This window comes from Culex pipiens, chromosome 2 (genome assembly GCF_016801865.2).
Source record: "Culex pipiens pallens isolate TS chromosome 2, TS_CPP_V2, whole genome shotgun sequence".
NCBI lineage: Eukaryota > Metazoa > Arthropoda > Insecta > Diptera > Culicidae > Culex > Culex pipiens.
Genome location: NC_068938.1, coordinates 133,593,546 through 133,617,937, shown reverse-complemented (window position 1 = coordinate 133,617,937; position 24,392 = coordinate 133,593,546). Strand labels below are relative to the sequence as shown.

At 40.5% G+C, this 24,392-nt stretch overlaps 3 protein-coding genes across 53 annotated transcripts in view; 2 read left to right on the top strand and 1 right to left on the bottom strand.

The window, feature by feature from the left end:
• Positions 1–6,400: 6,400 nt before the first annotated feature.
• On the bottom strand, positions 6,401–10,114 carry LOC120424399 (kinesin-like protein costa). Its single transcript, XM_039588502.2, has 2 exons — positions 9,967–10,114; positions 6,401–9,910 (listed from the first exon to the last, which is right to left on the bottom strand). The coding sequence occupies exons 1-2, from the start codon at positions 10,073–10,075 to the stop codon at positions 6,666–6,668; spliced, it is 3,354 nt and encodes a 1,117-aa protein (XP_039444436.2). The 5' UTR covers positions 10,076–10,114; the 3' UTR covers positions 6,401–6,665.
• Positions 10,115–13,347: 3,233 nt separating this feature from the next.
• LOC120425274 (uncharacterized) lies at positions 13,348–15,428 on the top strand. 2 transcript variants are annotated; one of them, XM_039589734.2, is made up of 4 exons: positions 13,348–14,413; positions 14,490–14,669; positions 14,734–14,975; positions 15,031–15,428. In XM_039589734.2, the coding sequence occupies exons 2-4, from the start codon at positions 14,655–14,657 to the stop codon at positions 15,257–15,259; spliced, it is 486 nt and encodes a 161-aa protein (XP_039445668.1). In that variant the 5' UTR covers positions 13,348–14,413; positions 14,490–14,654; the 3' UTR covers positions 15,260–15,428. The 2 variants fall into 2 exon arrangements, with proteins under 2 accessions (XP_039445668.1, XP_052564506.1); XM_052708546.1 differs by having other exon boundaries at positions 13,348–14,427; positions 14,490–14,975; positions 15,031–15,424.
• A 5,066-nt stretch (positions 15,429–20,494) lies between these two features.
• The window catches only part of LOC120424726 (cell adhesion molecule Dscam2), a 99,423-nt gene continuing 95,525 nt past the window's right edge, over positions 20,495–24,392 (top strand). For all 50 annotated transcript variants that reach the window (XM_039589136.2, XM_039589113.2, XM_052708856.1 and 47 more), the window contains exons 1-3: positions 20,495–20,662; positions 20,899–21,424; positions 23,807–24,136. In XM_039589136.2, coding sequence (XP_039445070.1) covers positions 21,337–21,424; positions 23,807–24,136 — 418 coding nt within the window. In that variant the 5' untranslated portion in view covers positions 20,495–20,662; positions 20,899–21,336. The remainder of the gene's footprint in view (positions 20,663–20,898; positions 21,425–23,806; positions 24,137–24,392) is intronic.

Below are 24,392 nucleotides of genomic sequence, written 5' to 3'. Positions count from 1 at the left end.
TACCAATGTTTCAAATGCTAAAAAATTATTATTTTTATAGAATGCCGCCTTTATCCGTGAACCATTTTTTTCTAAATAGTTCGCAGCAATACCTTAAATTTTTCGCATGATTCCAAATCAAATTCCTCTAAAAGATACAGATTTTCGAATATTTACGTACCGTTTTTGTATGGAAAGTGGTGACAGTGCGGGTCAGAATCGAGACGGCTAAAAGAAAGGGGCGTGACAATGTGGGAAAGGGAAGTAATTTGTGATTGTAGACGGTATTGTATGGATTCGCAGTATGTTGAGTCAAGTGCTGTGGATGTACTTGAAAAATCGCACAACGGGGTTTCTCTTCTCTTCATTCTCAGCTACCATCTATCTCCTTTTTTTTTTTGCTCTACTGATTCTCACTTCTTCACTGATTCTTCCATTTAATATCCAACCGTAACCGGAAAAGAAGGTGCGAATGCCTGGCACGACGCTATCAAAGCATGTTCTAGCGTGTTGCTCGTACTGACTCAGAGCAAGGGTGAGATGTAGGTGTAAGGGCAGTGCGTGTTCGTCGGGAACCCAGTGCAAAATTTATTTATCAAAATTCTATAATTATTTAGTTTTACGTTACGCAATAAAATAATGCTCCCAATTTAAAAATAAAATTAAAACAGTAACACATAAATTAAAAAAAAAATGCATTCTTGATCTGTCGAGCTGTCAAGTAGAATGCTTTCTGTCAAGAAGGGCAGCGAATTTAATTTTAAAAATTGAATTAAAAATTAGTTTTTTATCCATTGCGATCATACAAAGTGTATGATCATACAAAGTGTCATTGCAGGCCAAGTGCGAATGATTCTGATGGATATCCCTTCAGTTGACGCTCAGGCGAGGAACATCCTGGAAGGAGCGTCACTGACTACGTCCGTAGTCCTGTTAGATCTTTCTTGATCAGGACAGTATAGCTCTGGTTCCTTGCAAGTGTCCTATTTTCTTACCTCCACGTTGGCTTGGTTTTCATGATGACCTAGCTGGTGGCCTGTGGAAACGGATCGTAAACCTTTGACCAGCGAGGGTCAGAGTCGAGACGGCTAGAAGAAAGGGGCGCGACAATGTGGGAAAGGGAAGTAATTTGTGATTGTAGACGGTATTGTTTTGATTCGCAGTATGTTGAGTCAACTGCTGTGGATGTACCTGAAACATCACACAACGGGGTTTCTCTTCTTTCCGTTTTTATCTATCATCTATATTCTGTTAATTTTGTTTCACTGATTCTCTAAAGCAGCTTCTGTTTACTATCCTCCATTTGATTTCGATTTTACTTATTTGATTCTCTTATTTCTCAACGCTTTTCTACTCTATTTTACTAATTGATGCTGCTGCAACAAACTGTCTGCTTTCCCTTAATTTGGCAGCGATGTCAATTTTGTTTATCATGTGCCTTTTCTTTATTTATCTATTTAAATAATTTCTCATCTTCCCTGTAAATTGCCCATCATAACAATAATCTAAGCTTGTTTGTTATCTCTTTTCATTAACTATTGTTAATTTCTTTATCTTCTTCATAAATTACTATCTTTCTTTTACTATTGATTCTTTACATAGTATATTTCTTTTGAAACTTCACCTTTTTCTTAAGCAAGTGAGGTTCGAGCCCTGACTCAATTTATGAAATGATTAAAGGATTAACACAAATATTACTATTGTACTTTTGAAAAACTTTTATAAAATGCTTAGGACCAAAATATTGTAACAAAACACCGCGACAAAAGAAATAGCAACAGATAAACACGACTCAACAATAGGGAAGATTTCAGGAGAAAACAATACACAGTAAATAACAATTAGTTTTTGAATTCAAACTAAAAATAAAACAGTTTTTTGCTTTAATGAAAATTGACAGGCACACTATAAATGGTTAGGCGCTTATACTTACATCAAACCCTACGTAATGTACCACCCCCGGCCGAGTTAAAATGCGTAACCGGAAAAGAAGGTGTGCATGCCTGGCACGAACACTCAAAGCGTGTTCTAGCGTGCTGCTCGTACTGACTCAGAGCAAGGGTGAGATGTAGGTGTAAGGGCAGTGCGTGTTCGTCGGGAACCTGGTGCATAAGATCGGTCAAGGCCCGTTCTTACACTGAAAAATTGCATTGCGATCATACAAAGTGTCATTGTAGTCAGAAAAATAAGCCCAAACGCTGTGAACAATAGTATCAACAATTTAGGCTTAATTATATGACTCAATTTAAAAAAAATCTAAAGTATCAAACCTTTTTCAAAACATCAAACATTTCTTAACTTTAAAAAAATCAAAAATAAAAAAAAACTTATTTTAATTAAAAGAAATGTTATTATTTAAAAAAAATCTAAAACTATTTTTTCATAGATTTAGGGGTTTTTCTAAAAAAATATTTTCCCTAAAAGAGCACCCAGCTTGCAAAATCCAAACGTAGAAATATACCCTCCCTCCAAAGGCTTGTGAATTGATCTCAGTTGAAAGGTTCTCCAAATTTCTGAATTGCAAATGTGACATCCTGGAACAGAACTGCTAAACACAAATTGAATTGAGTTGATAAAACTTTTTTATTCAGGACAAAAAAATATAAAATTTAAAATTACTAAGATGTTTACAATGTTTATAAATTTACAGCTAAAAAAATAAAATAAATTTCAGTTTTAATCTAAATTTAAAAAAAAACAGGCCCCGACTACCAAACGTTTGTTTTGATAGTGTGCGTGAGCGCCGTGTAAAAAGTGACAGTTTGTCACTTTTTAGTTTTACTTTGACCAACCAACGGGGTACAAACTAAAAAGGTGTCAAACGAAAAACTGACCAACCACCGGGGGTTGAGTGTACCCAAAAAATTCGTTAACGCTCCCCAGATTTCTAAAACAGAGTCCTGGCTATTTTTTTCTGAAAGAGCACGTGATTTCGAATCAAACTGCATTAATCATTCAAAAAAGATGTAAGTGCATATGGGACATTTCGATGCCAACATTTCAAAAAGCATCATGTACAAACCATGCGTTTTGAGAAAAACGCATTTGAATGTTGAGCATCCATTTTCAATTACCATTTTTATATAAAAGCAAAATAAGATGTTCTAATGATAACAAACGATGAAAAACGTTGCTTTTGTTGATACTTGATCATCCATATTCAATAAAACATTATTTCCGTAATTTTATTTGAGAAAAACAAACATAACTTCTTTTGAAATCACCAACGTCGATATCACCCTGCTGTCACTGAAGGGGGCGCTTTGTTATGATTCGTTTTTCTTCGCCGAATGTACATGGCGCTTTTTTCATGTTGCTTTTTTTTCGTCACGAGGTTTATGTAGCCTTTTGTTTGACAGGTTGACAGGGCTATATAAACAAGGACTGCTGATGGCAGAGATTTTGTTTATGTTACTTTATTTAAAATCATGATTAAACAGACTTTACTGAAGTAACTTTTGCTCATTTTTGGTGGAGAGGTAGCTTATTAGAAGTACTTTCAGAATATACAATAGCCCAGAAAGTGTCAAAATGTACATGATGCCTTTTGAAATGTTACCGTCGATTTATGCGAACAGGAGCTGTTTAGGGGTTAAAATGCCGGTAAAGAGCCCTTCTTTTAAGGTTCCAATTGTCAAAATAGCCGATTTTTTTAAATCTTAATGTATTTTAAAAAATACACCGTGAATAAAAGAAATATTTATTCCTTAATTTCCAGCATAAAAAATATATTTAAAAAAAACAGTTACAAGAAAAAGTTCAAAGGATGCATAAATTTAGAAAAATAAAAGCATTTAAAAAAAAAACAAATAAAATATTCAAAATTTAAAAAAGTCTACCAAAATAAAAAAAAATCATTGCAAAATTAAAAAAAAAAACAATTTAAAATCTTAAACATTTCATAAAAAAATATATCTCAAAAAAATAATAATATAATAATTTGGAAACAAAAAAAATCAGAAATTTTGAATCTTAAAGTTTTTGAATTCCCGGTTTGACATCTTTTGAAATTTCTCAGTTTTAGAATTTTTAAATTTAGATTTTGAATTGGGTACTAAAGCCCTATGCAGGGTGGCCACTCAAGTCGGGAATTCGGGAAAGTCGGGAAAAAGTCGGGAATTCGCCAAAATCCGCCAAAAATCGGGAAAATGTCGGGAATTTATGATTTTTTGTCAAAAAGTCAGGAAAAGTCGGGAATTCTGAGCATATTTGATTGAAAATTATTTTTTAACTCTTGAATAATTTTGTAATATTTTGTAAAATTTTCAAATTGAAATTCACTCATTGCAGCTTTAGTAACTTACTTTAAATTGAGGGTTCTTTTCACTATTTCAATATATTTGAGCATAGAAAAGCTGTTAAAAGGCATTCAAAATCTTAGTGAATATTGGAGGCTTTGACACAGATTTTCATAATATTTTTTTATGAATCAAATGATCGCTTTAATTTCTGTTCATCAAACAAGAGGTAAAGTCAATGAAAAACTAATATAAAAATAGAGCACAATGGCCAGCTTAGAATTATGATTCTATTTCATTTTGTCACATAATTGGATATTTTTTAACAGATTCCAACTTGAGTTTGGCAATGGGGTTTTTTTTTGGTGAATATTTTTAATTGTTTAACTAAATTCATTTAGTAATTTAAAATATATTTTTTCCAAATGTTGCCCTTGAACTTTTTTTTGTGAGTATGGCTAAATTACCTACCATAGATAAAGCTTGATTTTCAGTTTTCGGAAAACCTAAATATCGAATAAAATCCAAAATTGAAAAACTTTTTTACGTTTTGGAAACATAAAGAAAATATTGAAATTGCAAAAAAATAATCCAAGAAATTTTAAGTTATTGCAAAATTGTTTAATAAAATTAATTCTTCAATTATTTTGCTTAAAATATGTGGGAAAACATAAAATAATATATCAAACTTAATTTGCATTAAAAAAAAGTTAAATACCACTAGATAAATTAAAATTGATTAGAAAATTTAATATCAAAAATTCCAAAATTAAAATTAAATTTTATGAATTCCTTGAAATTTTTCTAATTCTTTGAATGAATAATAACAGCAATTATGTTTCAATCATTCTTTGATTTAAAATGATGATGAAGTTTTGAAAAAATAGGAACGCTATTTTAAGTTCAGTTATCTTTAACTTTTTATCATTTTCAGTTGAAACGAAGTATCAAAAACTATACGTTTTCCAATTTAAAAAAATAACATGGAAGTTATAAGTATTTTTGAACTTTTGATTATTTTTTCAAAGACTAATTGTTTGTGTTTCTACTCTGAATCATAATAATGAAATTCCATTTTGAAGTGTTTTTTTATTTATTGTTTAGTTTTTTTATTTATTGTTTAGTTTTTTTATTTACAAAAAATGCCTTTATTTGGATTTTTTTTAAAGTCATTGTGATTTTTTTTTCGCTGGTTAATATTGACTGTTCTTATAGAAAGTTTTTTGTTTGAAATCATTCTTTAGAAATGCCTATTATTTGAGCATTCTGGTAAAGTCAGGAAAAAGTCGGGAATTTGAAAATGGAATTTGAGTGGTCACCCTGCCTATGTAAATTTTTATGTACAACGGTAAAAAACACGATCAAAACCCATTTCGGATCACTTTTTTTCATTTTAATGCAAAAACATTTTTTGACAAGACAACATTTTTTCGATGGATCAACTATGGTCCCCTTGGAACGAGCTGTCAAGTAGGAGCTTTTCTGTCAAGAAGGACCACGAGATTAATTGTTCAAAATTGATTTAAAAATCCATTTTAAACTCTTTGTGGTCTTACAAAGGGTCATTGTACTCAGAAAAATAAGCTTTATCGCTGCAAACAATAATATCAGCAATCTAAGCTTCATTTTAGGACCCAATTGTAAAATTTTGGAATAGAAGATTTTCGGAATTTTAAAATTTTATGATTAGTAAAATATTTCTTAACAAAATAATTTGATTTATTTTTTAATTTAAGATTTTTTTTTTCTTTTTAAGTTGGTTGAATTGTTGTAATTAAGATTTTTTTTAGTTTATGTTTTAGTTTAGAATTCTAGAATAAATTTTCAGAACAACATATGAGTCATGAGTTTTCAACTCTGGAATTTTCGAACACACAGATTTTCTCGATCGACAGTCGTAATTTTTCGTGTGCAATAATTACTCGGTACGTAAAACAAAAGATGCTCAAAATGAACACTTGAACACGAGCAAAAAAAAACAAGGTTTTAGTTACTCTTTGCATCAAATTTTTTTAATTTAGAAATTTTTAATTTGTAATAATATTTTTTTTTAATCATGTGATTTTTAATGAAATAGACTGACGGAAAATAAATTTCACTTTTCCCTTAAAAAGATAAAAAGAAGAATTTTTCAACAAAGTTTGTATGGACAGTTTAGGGCGATAGAGTAAAACACGTTTCAGTTGGGGATGCTAAATAATTACCACGAGTAATACATTTATTAAATGCAATTTGTCACGTACACTAATACACAGTGGGTAGTAATAACAGCTACACATTGTTTTTTGTTCTTCTTTTGTTGGCCACAATATTTCGCCTTTCTTTAACTTCCAATAAACTCTCTAAACTCTAAATTTCGTCGGACTTGCAAAAAACGCTTGCAGGAGATTCTACGGAGGATTTTGTTTTGTGTTCTTTTTAAAGGTACTGAAATTTCCAACGCGCAACCTACTTTTTGCCATCGTGCTGAATGATAATTTTGTTCTTTTCGCGCGTCACCTTCGTCAGCGAGGGCCGGGACGAGTTCTCGAGCTGCTTCAGGTTCTGCTGGGGAATGTCCGACTGGAACACCTTGCGCTTGTCCCCGTTCTGGATGCGCGCGAACATCTGCAGCTTCGAGAAGAGCTTGTTCTTGCGGTCCTTTTCCGCGAGCGGTTGGCCGAGCACGGTCGCGGCCACTCCGGCGGTGGTTTTGAAGTGGGTGAGGTGCTTGCTGTGATGATGATGGTTTGTGGGGGGTGCTTCGCTGTCCGAGTCGAGGCGGGCCAGTTGGTGATGGTGGTGGTGGTGGTAGCGGCTGGAGCTTGGTGCGATGACCAGGTCGGCCGAGGGTGTCGGTGCGTACGGGTGGAGAGCATTTTCCGGCAGGGAGCTGCTGATGGAGGCGGACGTATCGGCGGCGCAGTGTCTCATCATCAGGTTGACCGTCATGTCGTGCTGCTTCTTGAGGGCGGTTATTGTGCGTTCTTTTTCGAGCCGTGTTTGGCGGATCGTGTTGGTGAGGATCTTTTCCTGCCAGGCCCACGCGTCTCGTTCTCGTTCCAGGCTGATGAACTGCAGCTCCAGTTTGCGACTGTTTTCTTTGAGGTCGACCACCTTCTGGAAGTACTTGTACAGCAAGGTTCTCATCTCGTCGGAGGAAAGTTTGTTCAGCCGAGCCATCAGCATTTGTTCGCCCTTTTCACGCTGCAGACTTTCGTCGGTGTCGATGCTTTTGCGGCCGCAGATTAGCTCGTTTTTCATTTCGATCGCGGCGTCAATCGCTTCGATCGCCTCATCACACTCCACGAGTTTGCGTTCCTCGTCAAACGTGGGCATTTTCTCCTCCCGGATCTTTCTGTCCAATGCGCAACGCTGCTCCAGCAGATGATCTCGCGTTCGACGCAGGTTTATGATCTCTTGCCGCAGGGAATCCTTCTCGGTTCCCTTCTTATTGACGTACTTTTTAAGATTGCTTGACTTTTCCTTCAGGACGTGCTCGATGTGTGAAATCCGTTCGTTCATATTTTTGATTTTGCTTCGACCATCCCCCAGTTCCTGGATGGCACTCAGTTTGGATGTTTTCTCCTTCTTGACCACCTCAATCTCCCTCTCGTAAGCGTCCTTTTTCTCCAGCTCTTTCTTGAGCATTTTCTGCAACACTTCCAGCTGCTTCTGCGAATCCTTCACCGACTGCTGCAGCTTCTTTTTCTTAAGTCCCGATTCCCCGGCGATGCGTCGGATCACCTCCAGCACTTCCATCCGCTGCTCCAGCTGGGAAGTTTTCCTTTCAATCAGACTGATTTCCTTTTTGTTGACCTTCTTAACGACCGCATTCGCGAGCTGCTTCTTAGTCTTTTCGTACTCGTCCTCCAGACTGCGTTTCTTGTTGTTGAAGCGCAACTTGGCGACCGACCGGGGTTCGCTGTTTTCGATCAGTTCTTTTATGTATTCCTGTTTGAGTGCGATCGTACAGCGAATCACTTCGATTTGAACGTTCAGCGATTCGATTCCGGCGACCGTGATGCGAAGATTATTGTTGAGGGCGTCCAACCTTTTACTGTTGATGACGGGGATCGGCGCGAGCGACGTTGTCGAGTCACTTCGCAGCTGGGACATGAGCGAAAGCTCGTTGCTGCTGATGGATTCCGCGTCGAAAATGGACTTTCTTCTCGCGGGATTGTGCGTCGACGCTGGCTGCTGCTGCTGCTTCTTTTGCTGTTGCTGGCGAATTTCTTCGTTGAGATCGTCTATCATCTTGGGGTGAGCTTGGAAAAAGTCTTTATACTTTTCATTTATCAGATTGTTTGTTTTGAGCTGAAACGTCCGCATGTAGCCCTGGATGCGGTCGGTCATGTCGGTCAGGTGAGTGCAAATGTCCGAGTCGCTTTCATTGTCCGAATTGCACTGGTCGCTGTTGTTTACTTTGCCGCTGGTTTGCAGCGTGTCGTCCCCTTCGTCAATCTCCTCAATCGGTCCGAGGCACACACGCGCAGGTTGATTTCCAGCGTTAATACTGATTTCCGTCGAACTGAAGCATTCGTCACATTCCGCCTTTAGGTAGAGCCATTCTTCGATTTGTCCACGCTCCTGCTGGTTCAACTCGCCAGCGCTGAACAACTTGTTGAATAGACTTTCGGCGTTCTTAAGTAGCTTGGACCACTGCTGAGATGCAAAGTACAGGCCTTCGTAGTTTGCCGGTGGCATCGCAGCATGAATATCATCGTTCAACGCAATTATCGGAACGTTGTTGTCCGAAAACGTGTTCATAACGACATGATTTAGTATTTCTTGCGCCTTTTCACCAAATTCAAGATTTATCAGCGCATCTTCGCTCTCCAGCGAACCCATGCAAAGAAATATCAACGTCTGAGCTCGACCTCCAAAGGAATCCTTCAGGAAAGCCGTCAAAATTGACTCATTGAAATCATCACTTCGTTTAAGCACAATATCCTCCAACCGCCGCAAACCCGAATCTTTAAGAACACTCTTCCCCTCAATCACTTCCCGTTCCGTGCCCGAAAGGTCGCAGAAACTTATCGTCGACTGCCTATGCTGGTTGAGCCCGTTCAGCGACGTCCACTGCTGCTCCAAAATCAAACTCAAAATGTTGTGATTGTCCGGGTTCTTACTGTGCAAGCCCAAGCTCAGCAAACTGTAAATCTCCTCGATCGTAAAGCACTGCATCAGCGCCGACCCCAGCACATCTATCACGTCCCCCTCAGCGGTAATCTCCGTCCAGGCCACCCCAACGGAGTACATCCGCTCCGGATGCGCCGCCAGCTGACAGAACAAATCTTTCACAAAGCACAGCACGATCCCCTCGCTCGCCGCATTCCCGTACAGTGTGTAACTCTTCCCAACCCCTTTCTCGCCGTAAGAAACCACCGAGAAGTCGTACCCCTCCAGCACCGATTCCGTAATCCCGGCGATCGATTCCGCGTAAATAAACTGCAAGTCCGCCCCCTCGTCGGCGCGAAAAACTCGCGAGAAGCGAAACGCTCTACCGCCATCTACCGTTACCAGTTCGTCCGGTTCAGCAGCAGCAGTCTGTTGGTGGTCCGCAGCTTCGCCTTCCTGGTGGTCCGCTGATGTTGCTGTTGTTGGTGGATTTTGCAGGTGCAGCTTCTCTTTTGGCGTGGCCACTGGAGTTTGCTTCGCCAGTGGCGAAAATCGCACCACCACCTTCAGTGGGATGTCCATTATGATTTGTGCTGGGAAATTTAACGATTTAGAGCCGTTTTAATGGGTAAATTTACAAAAATGTTACCATTTTTAACACGGGAACGCGAATCGTGCAAAATATTGGCTTGTTGTTGTTGTTCTTGCTGTGCGACTGTCAGATTTTTTCCAGCTGTCTTACACGTGGGACCGTTCATAAAAGGAGATACGCGACAATCACTCGTAACATAATTGATGTGGCATTTAGTGTTGCATCGCTGGTGGCTCCTCGGGTGGCCCCGGTGGCACTTATCTGCACTGAAAACTAAAATATTGAACTCTATTTTTTAAGGTCCTTTAAACATATGAAACACAATAGCTTATAGGACCTTTACAAAAAAAACTTCTCTTTCCAATAAAAAAAACCAAAAAATAAAAAATCAAAAATCTAATTTTAAAATTCTGAAATCTGGTCTTTAGGACCTTAGATTGCAGATTTTTTTTCACACTACAATCGAGCTGTCAAATCTGCAACATGGAGTTAAACTTTCTGTGAAGTTGCTATGAAGTTTACCATTGCATTTCGAAAAGTTTAACTCCATGTTGCACGCACACACTCTTCACTTTTAATTCCTCGATAATGCTTATTTTTCTGAGCACAATGCAAGGCACTTGAACGACCACAAAAGGTTGATTATTAAATAAATTTTGCTGCTTTCATGCACCCACTTTACATTACGTGACGTTACAATGCAGAAATTTAAAAAGGTGTTTTTCTAGCGCTGTAACGTCACGTAAATTTTCAATGCTAGGCGATTAATTGCATTCAAAAGACATATGAAAAGACGGGCAGGGGGAGCCAAGGATTTGAACCCAAATTGGATGAAACTTCCCTAAGGTTTGGCACCAACTCAAGCAAAACAATGTAAAAGGACCTAAGTCGAAAATCAAAACAAACGAGATTTTTCATGCAAATGATGCACTAAGTCTTCAACTATCGCTATATATCGAGAAAAGTTCAAAAAGTTGATTTTTTTATTAATAAATCCTAATTTTACTAAGGGCCAAAGTAATTTAGATTGGGTTTGTTTTCAACATCCACATAGCCCCTTTACTATAAAGGACCAATGTGAAAACTGGAGATGTTTTGTTTTGAAATCGTGTTAGCTCAAGGGACAAACAAGATGTTGTTTATAAACAAAATTGAAATCAATTTGGCCCTTTGCTTCAAATTATGTTTTTTATATCGATTTCTGCTTCAAATAAAAGAAAATCCCGGTCATTTTTACAAATCTCGTTAATTTACACGGTACGAAGCAGCTCCGACGTGATGCAACTTGCAGCGATAAAGTGGCGGAGAGCGTTCGGCGGCGGTGAGAAGTCTGCTGTAGGAACGAGCTCATTGGTACCTGTGTCGGGAGTGTCCGCTCCAGGAAAGGGAGCGGCTTGGTAAATGGCCATTCGCGGAAGAGACACTTCATACAACATAAGACGTGATAATAGTAATATTCGTCACAACTGAAATAAATGTAACCCAACAATGTTTGCAAATAGATTTTATTTATTCTGTAACTTCATTTTTCCTTCGATCGGCAGTCTTCGGATCCAATCTTCGGTTGGATAATGATAGAAACTCCATCGTGGAACATTGGCTATCGGATTTTCGATCTTTCCTGAAGCCATTTCTCACATTAGTTTGCATTCCCGTGTCTTACCGTCGCCATCTCGTTCCGATGAAACTCTCCGTTGCTAGTGCTCCGCTTTTTTCTTGGGAGTTGCTAATGACCGTCCACCGACCCAGTAGCTTTTTACGAACGGCCTAGCGATATTGTGACCTGGTTTCAGCGACAATTTCAGCAGCTTGATTCACACAAGTTCGTCCATTATAAGTATATGAAAATCCAGAGAATGCTAGAAGCACCAGCCGAAGCGATCATCTGGATTATGAACACTAAAGGAATTTGTCTGTAAAATAGAAACTTATCTAAGTATTATCATTTTAAAAACCTTAAAAAGTTACTGACCTTGACAAATGCAGAAGGAACATAACACGGCAGCCACGGCAACTTCCCAACCTTATTGCAGAATAAACAACTTTTTCCACTGTAAAATTCTATTTTTCACATCACAATATCACGATTTGCCCTCAATTACTCAGAATTCTATCGAATTGGCCGCGAAAATAAAATAAAAAACCCCTTTCAAAATTAAAACAAAAGTTTGATTGAAAAGGCCCCAACACGAAAGCAGACTCTGTTTTGGTTTGGCCTGCCAGGCCAAAACAAAAGAACAACATAAACAAACCGTCATCGTGTTTGGCCTAGGGTCCAACTGGAAAACGAAACTGTCACTGTTTACAAAGGTGCTATCACGCAAAGGGCCCAGCTCGATCCCGCACTGGTAAAACTTTCGCACGAGGCCTAATTATTTTTTTCATTGATTTTCTTGGGGAAAAAAACTTTTCCCGTGAATTTGAATTTAGCGAAGCATAAGCACACTAGTTTTACGCTATTTGAGTGAATAATCATAGTAAATTGCTCATTTTTCTTAAAATAGGAATTGAATTACTAGTTGCAAATTTCATTTTCGTTTTTCTCAATGTTTTGAAAAATGACAATGGCCGTTTTACAATGTTTTGCTTGAACTGTTGTCAAACTAGAGATCTCCACGGTTTCTCTCACGCACACCATCATTCTGTGTTAGTATTTGTATTTGAAGTATTGTTTTGGTTTTGAACGATTGTGATTGGTTGAATTCCAAGCAGCTGGTTTTGTTTACACTTTTTTTACGCATACATAGGCAAATCGAGTAGACCAATCGTCTGTAAAAACCAGCTGTTTACCACGTGCTCGTGGTATAACAAAGGACACAGCTGATTTTGACAGACGAATCATTCTACTCGATTTGCCTATGTCTGCGTGTAAATTTTGTTACAAACTAACACACTCTCGCGCGTGGATATCTCTCTTCCGGGTCACTTTTTAGTTTGACACCCCTTTTACACGGAGTTCACACACACACACTACCAAACGGTTCTTTGATACTGTGCGTGAGCGCCGTGTAAAAAGGGACAGTTCGTCACTTATTTTTTTTTCTTTTTTTTATCACTTTTACTAACTAACGGGACAAACACAGAACACCCAGAGGAGCTGATGAACGCAGCATCATTGGCCTGATGTTGATGGTTGGAGAAGATTTCGTACTTGCGTGCCGCGACCTACTTGGAATGGGCCTTGCTTGCTTTGATCGTAGCAGGCAGCAAACCGAGCTGAACCAGCTTTGGTCGCGTTTCCATGAATACCATTGCGATATAGCTCAAGATATAGCTTGCCGAGTGCATTTCTGGAGTTTTTTTTTTTTCAAAAAGGTCCAATAAACTAAATTTTCCCGAGATTTGGCCGGAGGTTCATTCACGTACTTGCTTGTGAGATTCACATCGGGGAAATTGCTTGAAGGTTTGCTGTGGCTGTATAGTTTGGTCTCCCCGAGGGGGATGACACTTCGCGATTTGAACGAAATCGTGCCAAATCGCACCACATTCCTTCATCCTTGCTCATCTTACCTTCATCGCGGTCTTTTTTGCTCATCGCGCCCAAATCGCGCCAGATCGCGCTCATCGTGTACATCGTGCTCAGATCGTGCTCGAATGAAATTTTTCATTCATGCAGTCAGGGTTGCCATAAAATATTCGTTCCAGCAGTTTTCCATGAAACTGGCCGCACTGTTGAAATGTTTGTTTTTATGATTTCGAGCAGTCCAAAAAGGTAAATAAACACAATATTTTTTCGGGACGGATTGCCGCCGCTGCCTGTGTTGAATCTTTATTCCCGCGTCCCGTGAACCAGAACCGGAAAATGTTTTCTGCCGGAAGTTTTTCGTTGAGTTTGTGCTGAAGCCTGCCAATTTCGGTATTTGTTTATTATTTACATAAAAAGCTAATAAGCTAATTTGATTAAAACAATGATTATTTTCGTAGATTCATTTTTTTCGTTTTCGGGGGACTGCAACTGCACGCCTAACTGCTACTGCTAACGAGCCGATAGAACTCTGGACCGGTGTTTTTGCAGGGCCATACGCACGAGCCAAAAGCCGGAAACAGGTTTCGGAAGCGAGAGACAGATTCACCGGAACGAAGAGGACGATTGTGGTTAGGAAAACTTTTGAGGACAAGCAACAACTGTAGTCAGTTCAGCAGGAGTGAGCAGGTTGGCTACACACGCCTCTTCGCCGGAGTCCCACCGAGCGATGCCACGCGCTGGTCATCGTGTCACAACCCTCGACGGCAATGGCGATGAGTGCCATCGGTAGAGAATCATTGCAGATGCGCACTTCCGGACCGGTGAATCGACGGGGGCCTTTCCGTCGAAGGTGTTGCCAACCACTCGGCCACCACTGCTGCTAGACTCGGCCGGATTGACCAGCACTTCGGGCTTGACGGAACGGGCCGCGGCTAGCCCAATTCAGGGGGCCTTTAGAGCGAATCAATGAAAGCCTGCAGGGCAGCCTTGCCAATCAATAAGATGTTCTTGGTCGACCCAGGAATGATGTTTCCGAGAGTAGGCGATCGCGTGTAAAGACTTCTCTTGCATGCTTTCAAAAGCTAATTTACTAAAACAATTTTTATATTCGTAGATTTGATAAATTTTTTCTTCGGAGACGGAACACGAACTGGAGGTCAACTGCACGTTCACTTGATGCTTCTAATCCGGTTGATTACTGGACCAAGCTGACGTTTCTGATCAACCATACGCATGAGCCAAGAGCCGGCCACATCAAGTACATGCTTCTTATTTGGGCATGTCCCTGGAAAAGGTGCGCACTTTTTGGGCGGGTGCACTTTTCGAAAACCCTCCGTAAATGCAGAAACCGGTTTCAGATGGTTGTCATCCAAAGAAGGCAGGATTTCTCACTCGGACCCAGTGGACCAAGTACATGGCCGGGCAGCGGTCGAAGAAACATTGCGACATCGCGCACGTTCTGGGCGTTGACGTTGTCGTTGCGCCTCTCCAACTCGTGCAGCGGAATCCGGCGGACACAGGCGCACAGGATCTGGCGGTTAATGTCCTCGCAAAACGGCGTCGAGCCGTCCAGCGGCAGCACCATGTTCGTTATTCGCAGGTTTGGTCAACTTCGCTGTCGATAACCAATGCATTTCTGCAGGCTTGTTTTGCAGGTCAAACACCGTGTCATCGTACTATAGCGGATCGTACATGAAGAAGATGCCCCGGTGTCCTTGTCCTGTCCTGTCCTTGCTGAACAACTGGGAGCTGTGGCACAGATTTTCCTCGGCGAGCTTTGATGCGTTGTTGGCGCCACCATCCTATGAGCGATCCCACGAGCTGATTAGCGTGTTGGGAATCATCAGCGTAACATTGTCCTGGTCGATCCAGCCGCAATCTTGACGGCACTAGCGACGTGCGCCAGCTGTAGCGAATCATCCCAGACGTGCACTTCCGATCCAGTGAATTGGCGGAGGTCCGTCCGTCGAAGGTGTTGCCAACCATTTCGGGACTAAACTCGGCCAGTTAATATAAGGAATATGTGTGTGTGATATTGTGACAGTGTTACTTACAAAAATTAACAAATTTAATATTCACGAAATTCTTTATTCGAATTGCATTTTCACAAAATTAAAAGCGAAATATTTCACGTTTTAGTAGTTGTTTAGATTTTTAGATCGAGCTGCTGCTTGACCGATCAGATTTGTTTAAACGGATGCACCAGCACTGCACTGCTATCTGCCGCTCGAACTGCACTTTTGGACGTCCTTGAAATCTGGGAGTTTTTTTTTCATCAGAACTGCAGAACAGCAGCGAAGCGGACGATTTCTTCATCAGTCTCACCTCTACGGGTCTAACGTCGTCAGCTGGCAAGCTGAAAGCCACACTGCTTGGCGGCGGCTATATTAAGGATACCAACCGCGTCGTCCTCGATCGGCGACGACTTACCGGACGTCACCAGCTGGTTTCGGTGGTCGGCCCAGCGCGTCTTGCAGAACGAGTTTATGCCGATTACGTTCACGTACGCGTCAATGTCCTGGCAGCTGAGAATGGCCGCTATTTCCTGATGACTGAAAAAACTGTTATCAGATTAAGCAAGATTTGTACAGTGTTGGCTTGCTTACCTGCAGGGCAATCGGGATGTCCGTGCAGCCGTTGAGCGCGTGGATTAGCTCATCGATACACTCGACCCACTCGTAATTGTAAATTGCTACCCGCGAACCGTCCACGGCCACCACCAAACCGTCCTTCGGGTTGAACGTCCCGAGCGACTGTGCCAACGTGGGGTAGATTCCGCCGACGCACATGGTTTTGTTCTCCGAGTCTTCAATGTTGAACATCTGCAGATGCTCGTCCGAGCCGTTTTCCATGTCGTGTGCTCCAGGCTTGTGCTGAATGATATTGGACAGGTGCTGGTGTACTTGTACACGCGGGCAGTAGGTTCGACCAGAAGTCGTGCAAGACCTCGCAGAAAACCCACGACAAATCGGCCAGTTCGGCGTCTAAAATTGCACACTTTTCAGATGCCGAACAAGAAGATCAAGAATGTGAGTTACGGCTATCGAGTTGCGCCGGGCTCGCAACGACAGTGTACGCGTGAGTCCTCGCCGTTGGGCAGTCCTTACCCACTGGGCGGTGGCGACGACGATCCGTCCGGATTGGTGGCCGAGCAGCTGATCGGCGGCGTATTCGGCAAGGAGTTGGGCGGGTTCATCATGAACCGTTGATCCACTGCAGGAAATTCTGGTTGCAAAGCGTGTTCAGAGCCTGCTGGTTGAGCAGGTTCTCGTGCTCGGAACTGATGCTGCTGATACTTAAACCAGCCGTGGCCACCGTTACAGCTGCTGCAATCGATACAACCAGACCACTTCTGTTGTTGCTACTGGTTGTTGTCGTGGTGCTTCTTCCACTCGAAATCGAGCTTGAGCTGCATCTGGCCGAGCTGCTACTTCACGAGCTTCCACTGCTACTTCCACCGAAATACTTCTGATCTGGCTCCTCACGGCATTGCTCATGGCCGTGGATCCAGAACTACCAACTCAACCGGCCAGCTCGAGCGATCGTGCGTCCAGCTAACTGATAAGGTTGTTCCTGGTCTGGATGACGTTCGCCGTCACCGATGTTGATGACCGTCGGCGGGTTGGACGAGGACTACATAGGAACCGTATTGTTGGCCGCTGCCGCTACAGTAGAGTTGAGCGCCGCCTCCAAGAAACTTTTGCCAGTGGTGTTGTTGTTGGAAGAGTAGACTTGAGCCTTGATTTCCTCCCGCCAGGCTAAGATTCGAGAGCGACTGCTGCTGGACCTACACGATCTGTTCGGACGTTGGAATCAGAGACTGGAAAAAAACTAAATCAGCGCACGGAACCAAATTCAACCGCAGACCATCAAATTTACCAAGCGTCCACCCGCCACCGGAATTTTTACTAGAAACTCAACTTCGTTCCACGACGACTTCCGGCACAACCTGCGCCGCAGCCACAGGCTCTTTGATTAGGTTTGTTTCCCTAAACTTCAGCGACCAGGACAGGGACCTCATTTTTCTTATCCTCCGGACGCTGCAACCACTTCCTCCTTCTAGTGTTCTGGGACCTTCTTTCGGCCTTCTCGGCCATGGGAACTGGGGCGGCGACAGAGGGTGTCGCTTGGGCTGGCAAATCAACAGCTACGACTTCCTTGCAGCTTCCTCGCCTTTTACAGGAGTCACTCCGGCTTGAATGGTCGTCTTCGGTGGCGCTCGTCGTGGCGGCAACATCATCGGTTGGCTCTTCAGGAACTTTCTCGCAGCCGCCGTCCTTCTCCTTCATGGCGGCTTTTAGTTATCCTTCCTGAACGAGAAACTTTGGAAGGACCATTTTTTTAGACCTTGATCGCGATCGATGGAGAACTTGGCCTACACAGCCGACGGAATTCCGTGAGTCTGGTTATGGAAGGTTATGATAATCCGGTAGAAAATCCGTTCTCCAACAGTCACTTTTCCCACGTGTTTATTTGGTTATGTTTTCCTCTTCCACTGCTCGAATCGAATTTCAGCAACACCTGTCATTTAGTAGCTGTCAAACTCATTCGAGCAGTGAACAGCTGACCAAGGGTTTCCAGAAGCGTTCATTACATGCCAGTCTGCCAATTAATTACTCGAATTACTGGTCCAAAATGATTAATTACACAAATTACTTAATTACTTTTCACTACGATAAAAACATTTTATTTATATTTAAGTATTCATTTCTACGGTTCTTAACTAAATTATAGATAAATAGATCATTCGATAACTCTTTCAAAAATTTTTCTGTTTACTTTGTTTTTTCACGTATAATTTTTATTGATAATAGATATAGGCGATTAAACGTCAAAAATGCCCCCAACTAGAGGGCGCTGAAACTTTGAGTGATGTTTACATGATATCCTACAGCGAGTTGGTTTGAAATTTGGAATTTTTTATTTTATTATAAAATTGACATTCGTATTTAATTACACAATTTTTCGGTAAAAAATAAGTAGCTCAATTGATATCTAGAATTTTTTTAAAAGTCTTATAAACATATAAAACACAATAGCTTAAAGGACCTTTAAAAAAAATATCTGGAAATGACCAATAATAATTGTTTCATGGCCAATTTAACCTGTTCATTATTTGATTCGAAATTTTATTATGTTTCACGTTTCAATCAACCGAACCCTTATCAATCAATTGCAAATGAAGATTATTTAAGTTGACTTACGTTTTTTGAAGTCATGTTTGCCATAAAAGCAAAAAAAATTGTACTACTTTACTTAAATATATGAAATTAATAATATTTTCAGCTTCCAAAGTCGAATGCCATTAATATATAGAATTTGATGTAAAAAAGGCCCCCTGATTATTTGAGCTAAACAAAAACTTTGACAAATATTTGCAGCGGCTTTTCTTGAGAATTGTGAAATTTATCAAAATAACGTTAAGTTTCAAAACGCTTTTCAAACATTGGTTTGACATTACTTTGCATTTTTTTTCTCAAGCAAATTTAAAAAATCTGTTACTGAAAATACAGATTATGTGGAACGTGACATTAACATTGGATTCAATTGCATCTGAATATTAGTTGATTTTAATTTCACTGAGTTTGATTTTTACCATTGAAACATTTGTCTCAGAAATATTTGGAAATTTTTCGGGAAAATTACTGATCTCTTAATAGAGAGATATTACAGGACTGTCAATTTCTGCAGATGATGAAAAAATATTAAAAAAAACATATTTTTATTATTATTGATTTTTAAATGGCCATCACTTGAAAACTTTGTTTATTTCAATGATAATTAAGTACATTTTGGTTTTAAATATTTGATCCACAAAAACTTCAAATTATTTTGACTGCCTATTAGAAGAAAAAGCATAAAAAAATAATCGATTCTAATGTAGTTCTTGCAAAAAAAAACATATTTTTATAATAACTTAATAAAAATAAATAGATTTTAGATTCACAAAACATTTTTCACTGGGTAATATATCATGGCCTTTCGTTGTTAATCAGTTTGATAAACAACATGATAAAAATAAATTTTAGGAAAGTTTTAGTAGAGAACTATGCACACAAAAAAATATTTCCGAATGTTACATCATTTATGATGTAACACTTTTGCACGTCATTAAACATTTAAATTTAAATGGAATTTGATGTAAATTTGCAACAAATTATACGTAAAAACATGATTTCACGTGTGATTCAACTGTTTACATCAAATCTCAAGTTTACATCAACTGAGTTTAAATGTGATTCATCTTTTCCGTGTCGAGTAAATTCACACTTTTTTTCTGTGTGGTGAATAAGGCCTTCTCATACAGAATCAGTTTTTTGTAATCTTTGTGTTTCACTCTTATTTGAAATCAATAAGATTCTGTTATAATAGATTATATGTAAAAGTAAATAGTTTTGTTGAAAAAGTACAATTTAAAAAAAATCAATTACTGTAATTACTCAAAAATTACTTTAATTACCAATTAATTACTTTAAATTACGCTAATTACCGTGAATTACTAAGTAATTAAAGAATTACCTAATTACCAGCTAAAAATCAAAGTAATTATTAATTACTTGCCAGTCTGTGGCCTTGCTGGAAACCCTTGCAGCTGACATCGCGCGATTTTTCTACATCGCGCTCACATCGCGATGAAATCGTGCCAAATCGCGCTCATTCTTGGCAATCGTGGCAGATCGCTTTCATCGAGGGTCATCGCAGTTGAATCGCGAGCTCATCTCGGGAGTGTCATCCCCCTCGGGTCTCCCTTCGCTTGGAAAGGGCCTTGACGAGGAACTGGTGTAGTTCAGTCTAGAGCAGCGATGCTCAACCTTCTTCTAGGCTGGTACCCCCTGCCATGTGGGTCAGGCAATCATTCTGCTTTTTGGCCGCACCCACCGGACGCTGGCACTGCAGGCTGAACAGCACGCTCGAGAGTCACTTCTGTTTGTCTTTGTTGCCATTTTTTGTTGCTCCAGCGAATGCAACTGCAACATAACAACCGCTCTGCAACAACTTCAGTGTTTCACCATTGTCCAGTCCCTCGGCCCTCCAGTCAAACTCCAAAACATTGCACGCACACCAGCTTATTTCGCTGTCATCTTGGATATCCTTTTGCTTGCGACTCTCGTAAATACACAAGCCAGTCGAGTCTGAGGTGTTTGGAGTTCGCGTCGAGGTCCGTCGTGTCGCCGTTTTCGAATCGGTAATTTCCTGTGAAAAGTAGTGCCGTTTCCGGCCAGGTGTGTCCCGTTCGATAGATTAACCCCGGCGGAAGCGATTCTGCGCCAACAGCGGTCGCGAACGGTGAGTTTTGGGGTGGAAAAATGCGATTTTCCGTCGCTGCTTTTGGCGTGTGCAAATCTTCCTGCGTCCCGACATGGAGGAGTGAAAATTTTCCTCCCTCGATCAATAAATTAGAAATGGGTTTTCCAGACCGAAATGCGCCTCGTGCCGGGAAGCTGGACGAAATTGAGCACGCCCCAGACGTTTGGAGCGTGGAGCTGATGACTAATTTGTCCGTTTTTGTCGTTTTTTCACAGGTTTTAGCCGAGTGCAGCGCGCGCCCCAATCCGGAATTGGGGGGTGGCCTCGCGGTAGCACCCTTATCTGTCAGCCAGCAAGGATAAAGACACCCCTTGTCGAAGGCAAAACCCACCCCACCCGGCCGCGTACGTCCGTCGCGTGTATCGCGCAAACGTCGTCGTCGTCGCGTGTTTTAGTCCTGTCTGAAGAACCTGGGTTTTCCGTCGTCCGTGTCCTTCTGGGTGGATTTCACATTGTGAAGAAATTGCTTCTCGGAGCAGAAGGAAGATTTTTGTAAAGTGCAAGTGAAGAAAATAGGATTTTGATCCGATCAGCGCCGTGTGATTTAGTGTGTGTTGGCTTAAAGAGAGAAAGGGTAGTTCGTCGTTGATAATTTAATTGAACCAAGCCCCTGGGCGTGTGAGGAGGTGTTGGCGACCAAACCCGAGTCCGCAATGACTCTTGACCGAGGACGGCAAGCGGCGTCCACAATGTTCGCACTATCTGCTATGCTGCTGCTAAGTGGCTTCAATTGCTTAAATGGTGAGTGTTGCAAGCGAGCGAGTGGAGACCGGCAGCGTGTGGATGTTATTGTTGGTTTATTTTGCCGGGTTGAGGCGTAAAACGGGGCCCAGAAAGAATCAAAGGCGGAAGATGGTTTGGGAAAATATGGCATGGTGTGCGAAGAAAAGGGGACGAAAACATAATTTTATTACTTGTTTGCTCAGGGCTTTCTTTTTAAAAGCTTGCCTGAGAAAACAAGGCGTAGCAAAGAAAAACTGGATTGATTTAAGAATGGCTTTGTATATGAACTATTTTCTTAGAACTACTCAAAATATTTTTTCAAAGGAAAACTTTGTTTGCTAAAAAGAAATACATAAATTAATTTTATTGAAACAACACAAAATTGAATAAGAACATGAGTTTTACACTGTGTGCTTAGTAGAGTTATCCTTCTAGATTTTACTATATTTTTGTCCAAATTTTTCGAGACATTTGAGTTTCAAAATTATTATTTTTTTCTACCGCAAAATTTAAAAAACGGCGACAATGTTGTTTTTTTTAGCTCCAAACTCACCTGTTCGCATAAATGTCCTATATGTATTTTCATCGCTTTTGAGTTATTGATGCAGTTTGATTACATCCAGTACCTTGTTCTAGAATTCTGGATGAATTATGCCTTATGTGTGGGACAAACTTTCTTTGCGGTTTTATCAGCTTGCTGTTTTTGCATATGGGACATTTCTGCGAACATGGGCAGTCAACGTGCTCAGAACATCAGCTTCTCTAACACGTAACCCTGAATTGCTACGCACAATGTTTTTTTTGAAATCTTTGATAAAGTTGGTTGGAAATAATTCTCGAAAGTTAGATTTTCTCAAACACCCTAAAGGTGAACCATTCTTATTTTCAACCAAGCCAAAAGTTACCCCTTTTTATTTGCAACAACTCTTCAGAAGCTCAAAAGTTGCATCATTTTTCGGAAAATTAATTTCCCAAGCAATCATATAAAAGTATGACATCTACTGGATCAAATCAAGATCAAATGTAATGCTCTTTTGATCATTTTTTTATTCTGCGGCACCATTACTCGTTACTTTGATTGCACACCCTAACGTTTTCACAGCGCACAATGTAGGCCGATAGTAGAAGTTGCGTGGGCAACAAGGCATTCTTGTCAGACGGGAATAGGCTTTGAAAATATTTTTGTAAAATGCTTGTAAAAGAAATAGGAATAACTGTTGGTAGAATTTCAATCAACATAAATGTTTACAAAAAGTTTCTCTACTGGTTGGTGTTCTCGGTTTCAGTAAATTTCAAGGAACTCCCCGGATTATCGAGCATCTTTCAGACATCACCGCTTAGAGTGATGGGAATAAGTATATTTTTATTTAAATAGAGATTTGTTAATTTTAAAACCTTTTTGAGTAGATTAGTTTGAAAAATCTGGGCATCTTGTCATGAAATGTCAAACTGTGAAAATTTTTGTTTTTTTTTGTTTCATTTACCATATAAAAACTACAAATATTGCATAATTATACTTTTTCAAACCACTTACTAGGAAACGTTGAAGTTTAGACGGTTTGATTTCTTATCGCTCATGTTCTGTAACATTTCGTCACAAATTGAATACCTAACGAAAATCACATCACATCGAAATGGATATTTGTAACTGTTTCAATACTTAATTTTTTAATCTAATCTAATCTAATCTAACACAAACGCAGCCAGTCCGATGAAAGCATGCTGGAAAGTCTTGTGATTAGATTACGCCCCAAGCACTTTTCTTGTCATTATTAATAATTGCAGTACATCCGAGAACACCCGAAAATGTATTGCAAAAATTAAAGCGGCCAGCCCTACTACGTTGTGTTTACCGCAGAGAGGATTCTGAGAACGGATCACATTTCACAGAACCTACAGGGGAGGAAGGATGCGTGGACATACCGTACCAAACACTCCTGTTTACAGTTTCATATGTGTTTTGTATAATGTGTTAAGTGTAAAAAATAGTGTGGTTATATAATCAATTAAATATAATAATGCAATATAATGATCATTTAATAAAATCCCATCACCTATATATAATAACATGCACCCAAGCACACAAACAGCGACACAAAAGAAATGAAAATGAGCATGCAAAAACAAGACAGCGCGTCCCCGTGGTCAGCGCACTAATCCTGTTTCAGTACTTAATTTTTTAATAAATTTATTGAAAATTGGTTCAAAATGAATCATAATCAGGATATGTAATTTGGCGAAACTTTGTTCAATTCTAGATGCAGATCAAATCATACGATACCAATTATGATATTTTCCTCGTTTTCATACTATACCAAACTTGTTCATTCTATTTTTAAACACCAATTTTAAAACATTTTTTTTTCCACTCCCTTTCTTCCCACCACGCGAACAAAAAAGGCGCCCACGCCGCCACCAAGGTGGACGACTCCAAGGGGCCGGTCTTCCTGAAGGAACCCACCAACCGTATCGACTTCTCCAACTCGACGGGCGCCGTCGTCGAGTGCAGCGCCACCGGAAACCCCCCGCCCGAGATGATCTGGATCCGCAGCGATGGAACGGCCGTCGGCGAGGTGCCCGGCCTGCGCCAGATCCTGTCGAACGGAAACCTCGTCTTTCCGCCGTTCCGCGCCGAGGACTACCGCCAGGACGTGCACGCCCAGGTGTACGCCTGCATGGCCAAGAACCAGTTCGGGTCGGTCATCTCGCGCGACGTCAACGTTAGAGCCGGTAAGTTTGTGCGCGGGGCAGGTAGTTGCCTCTGGTAGAAAAGAACGGAATACGAAACATCTGTGCTGGCTGTGGGTTCGACGAAGGAGCAGCTCGAAGAGGATTACGAAGCAAAGCAGTGATTGTGGGATGCAAAAGTGAAGATTTGGTGCATTTCTCTGCATGAAGAGAATGAAATCTAGAAGAATGGCCTTGTTGCAACGTTGCAAGAGTGTTTGTGTGTCGACTCGGCTATGGAAGTTGCCGAAGAATGAAG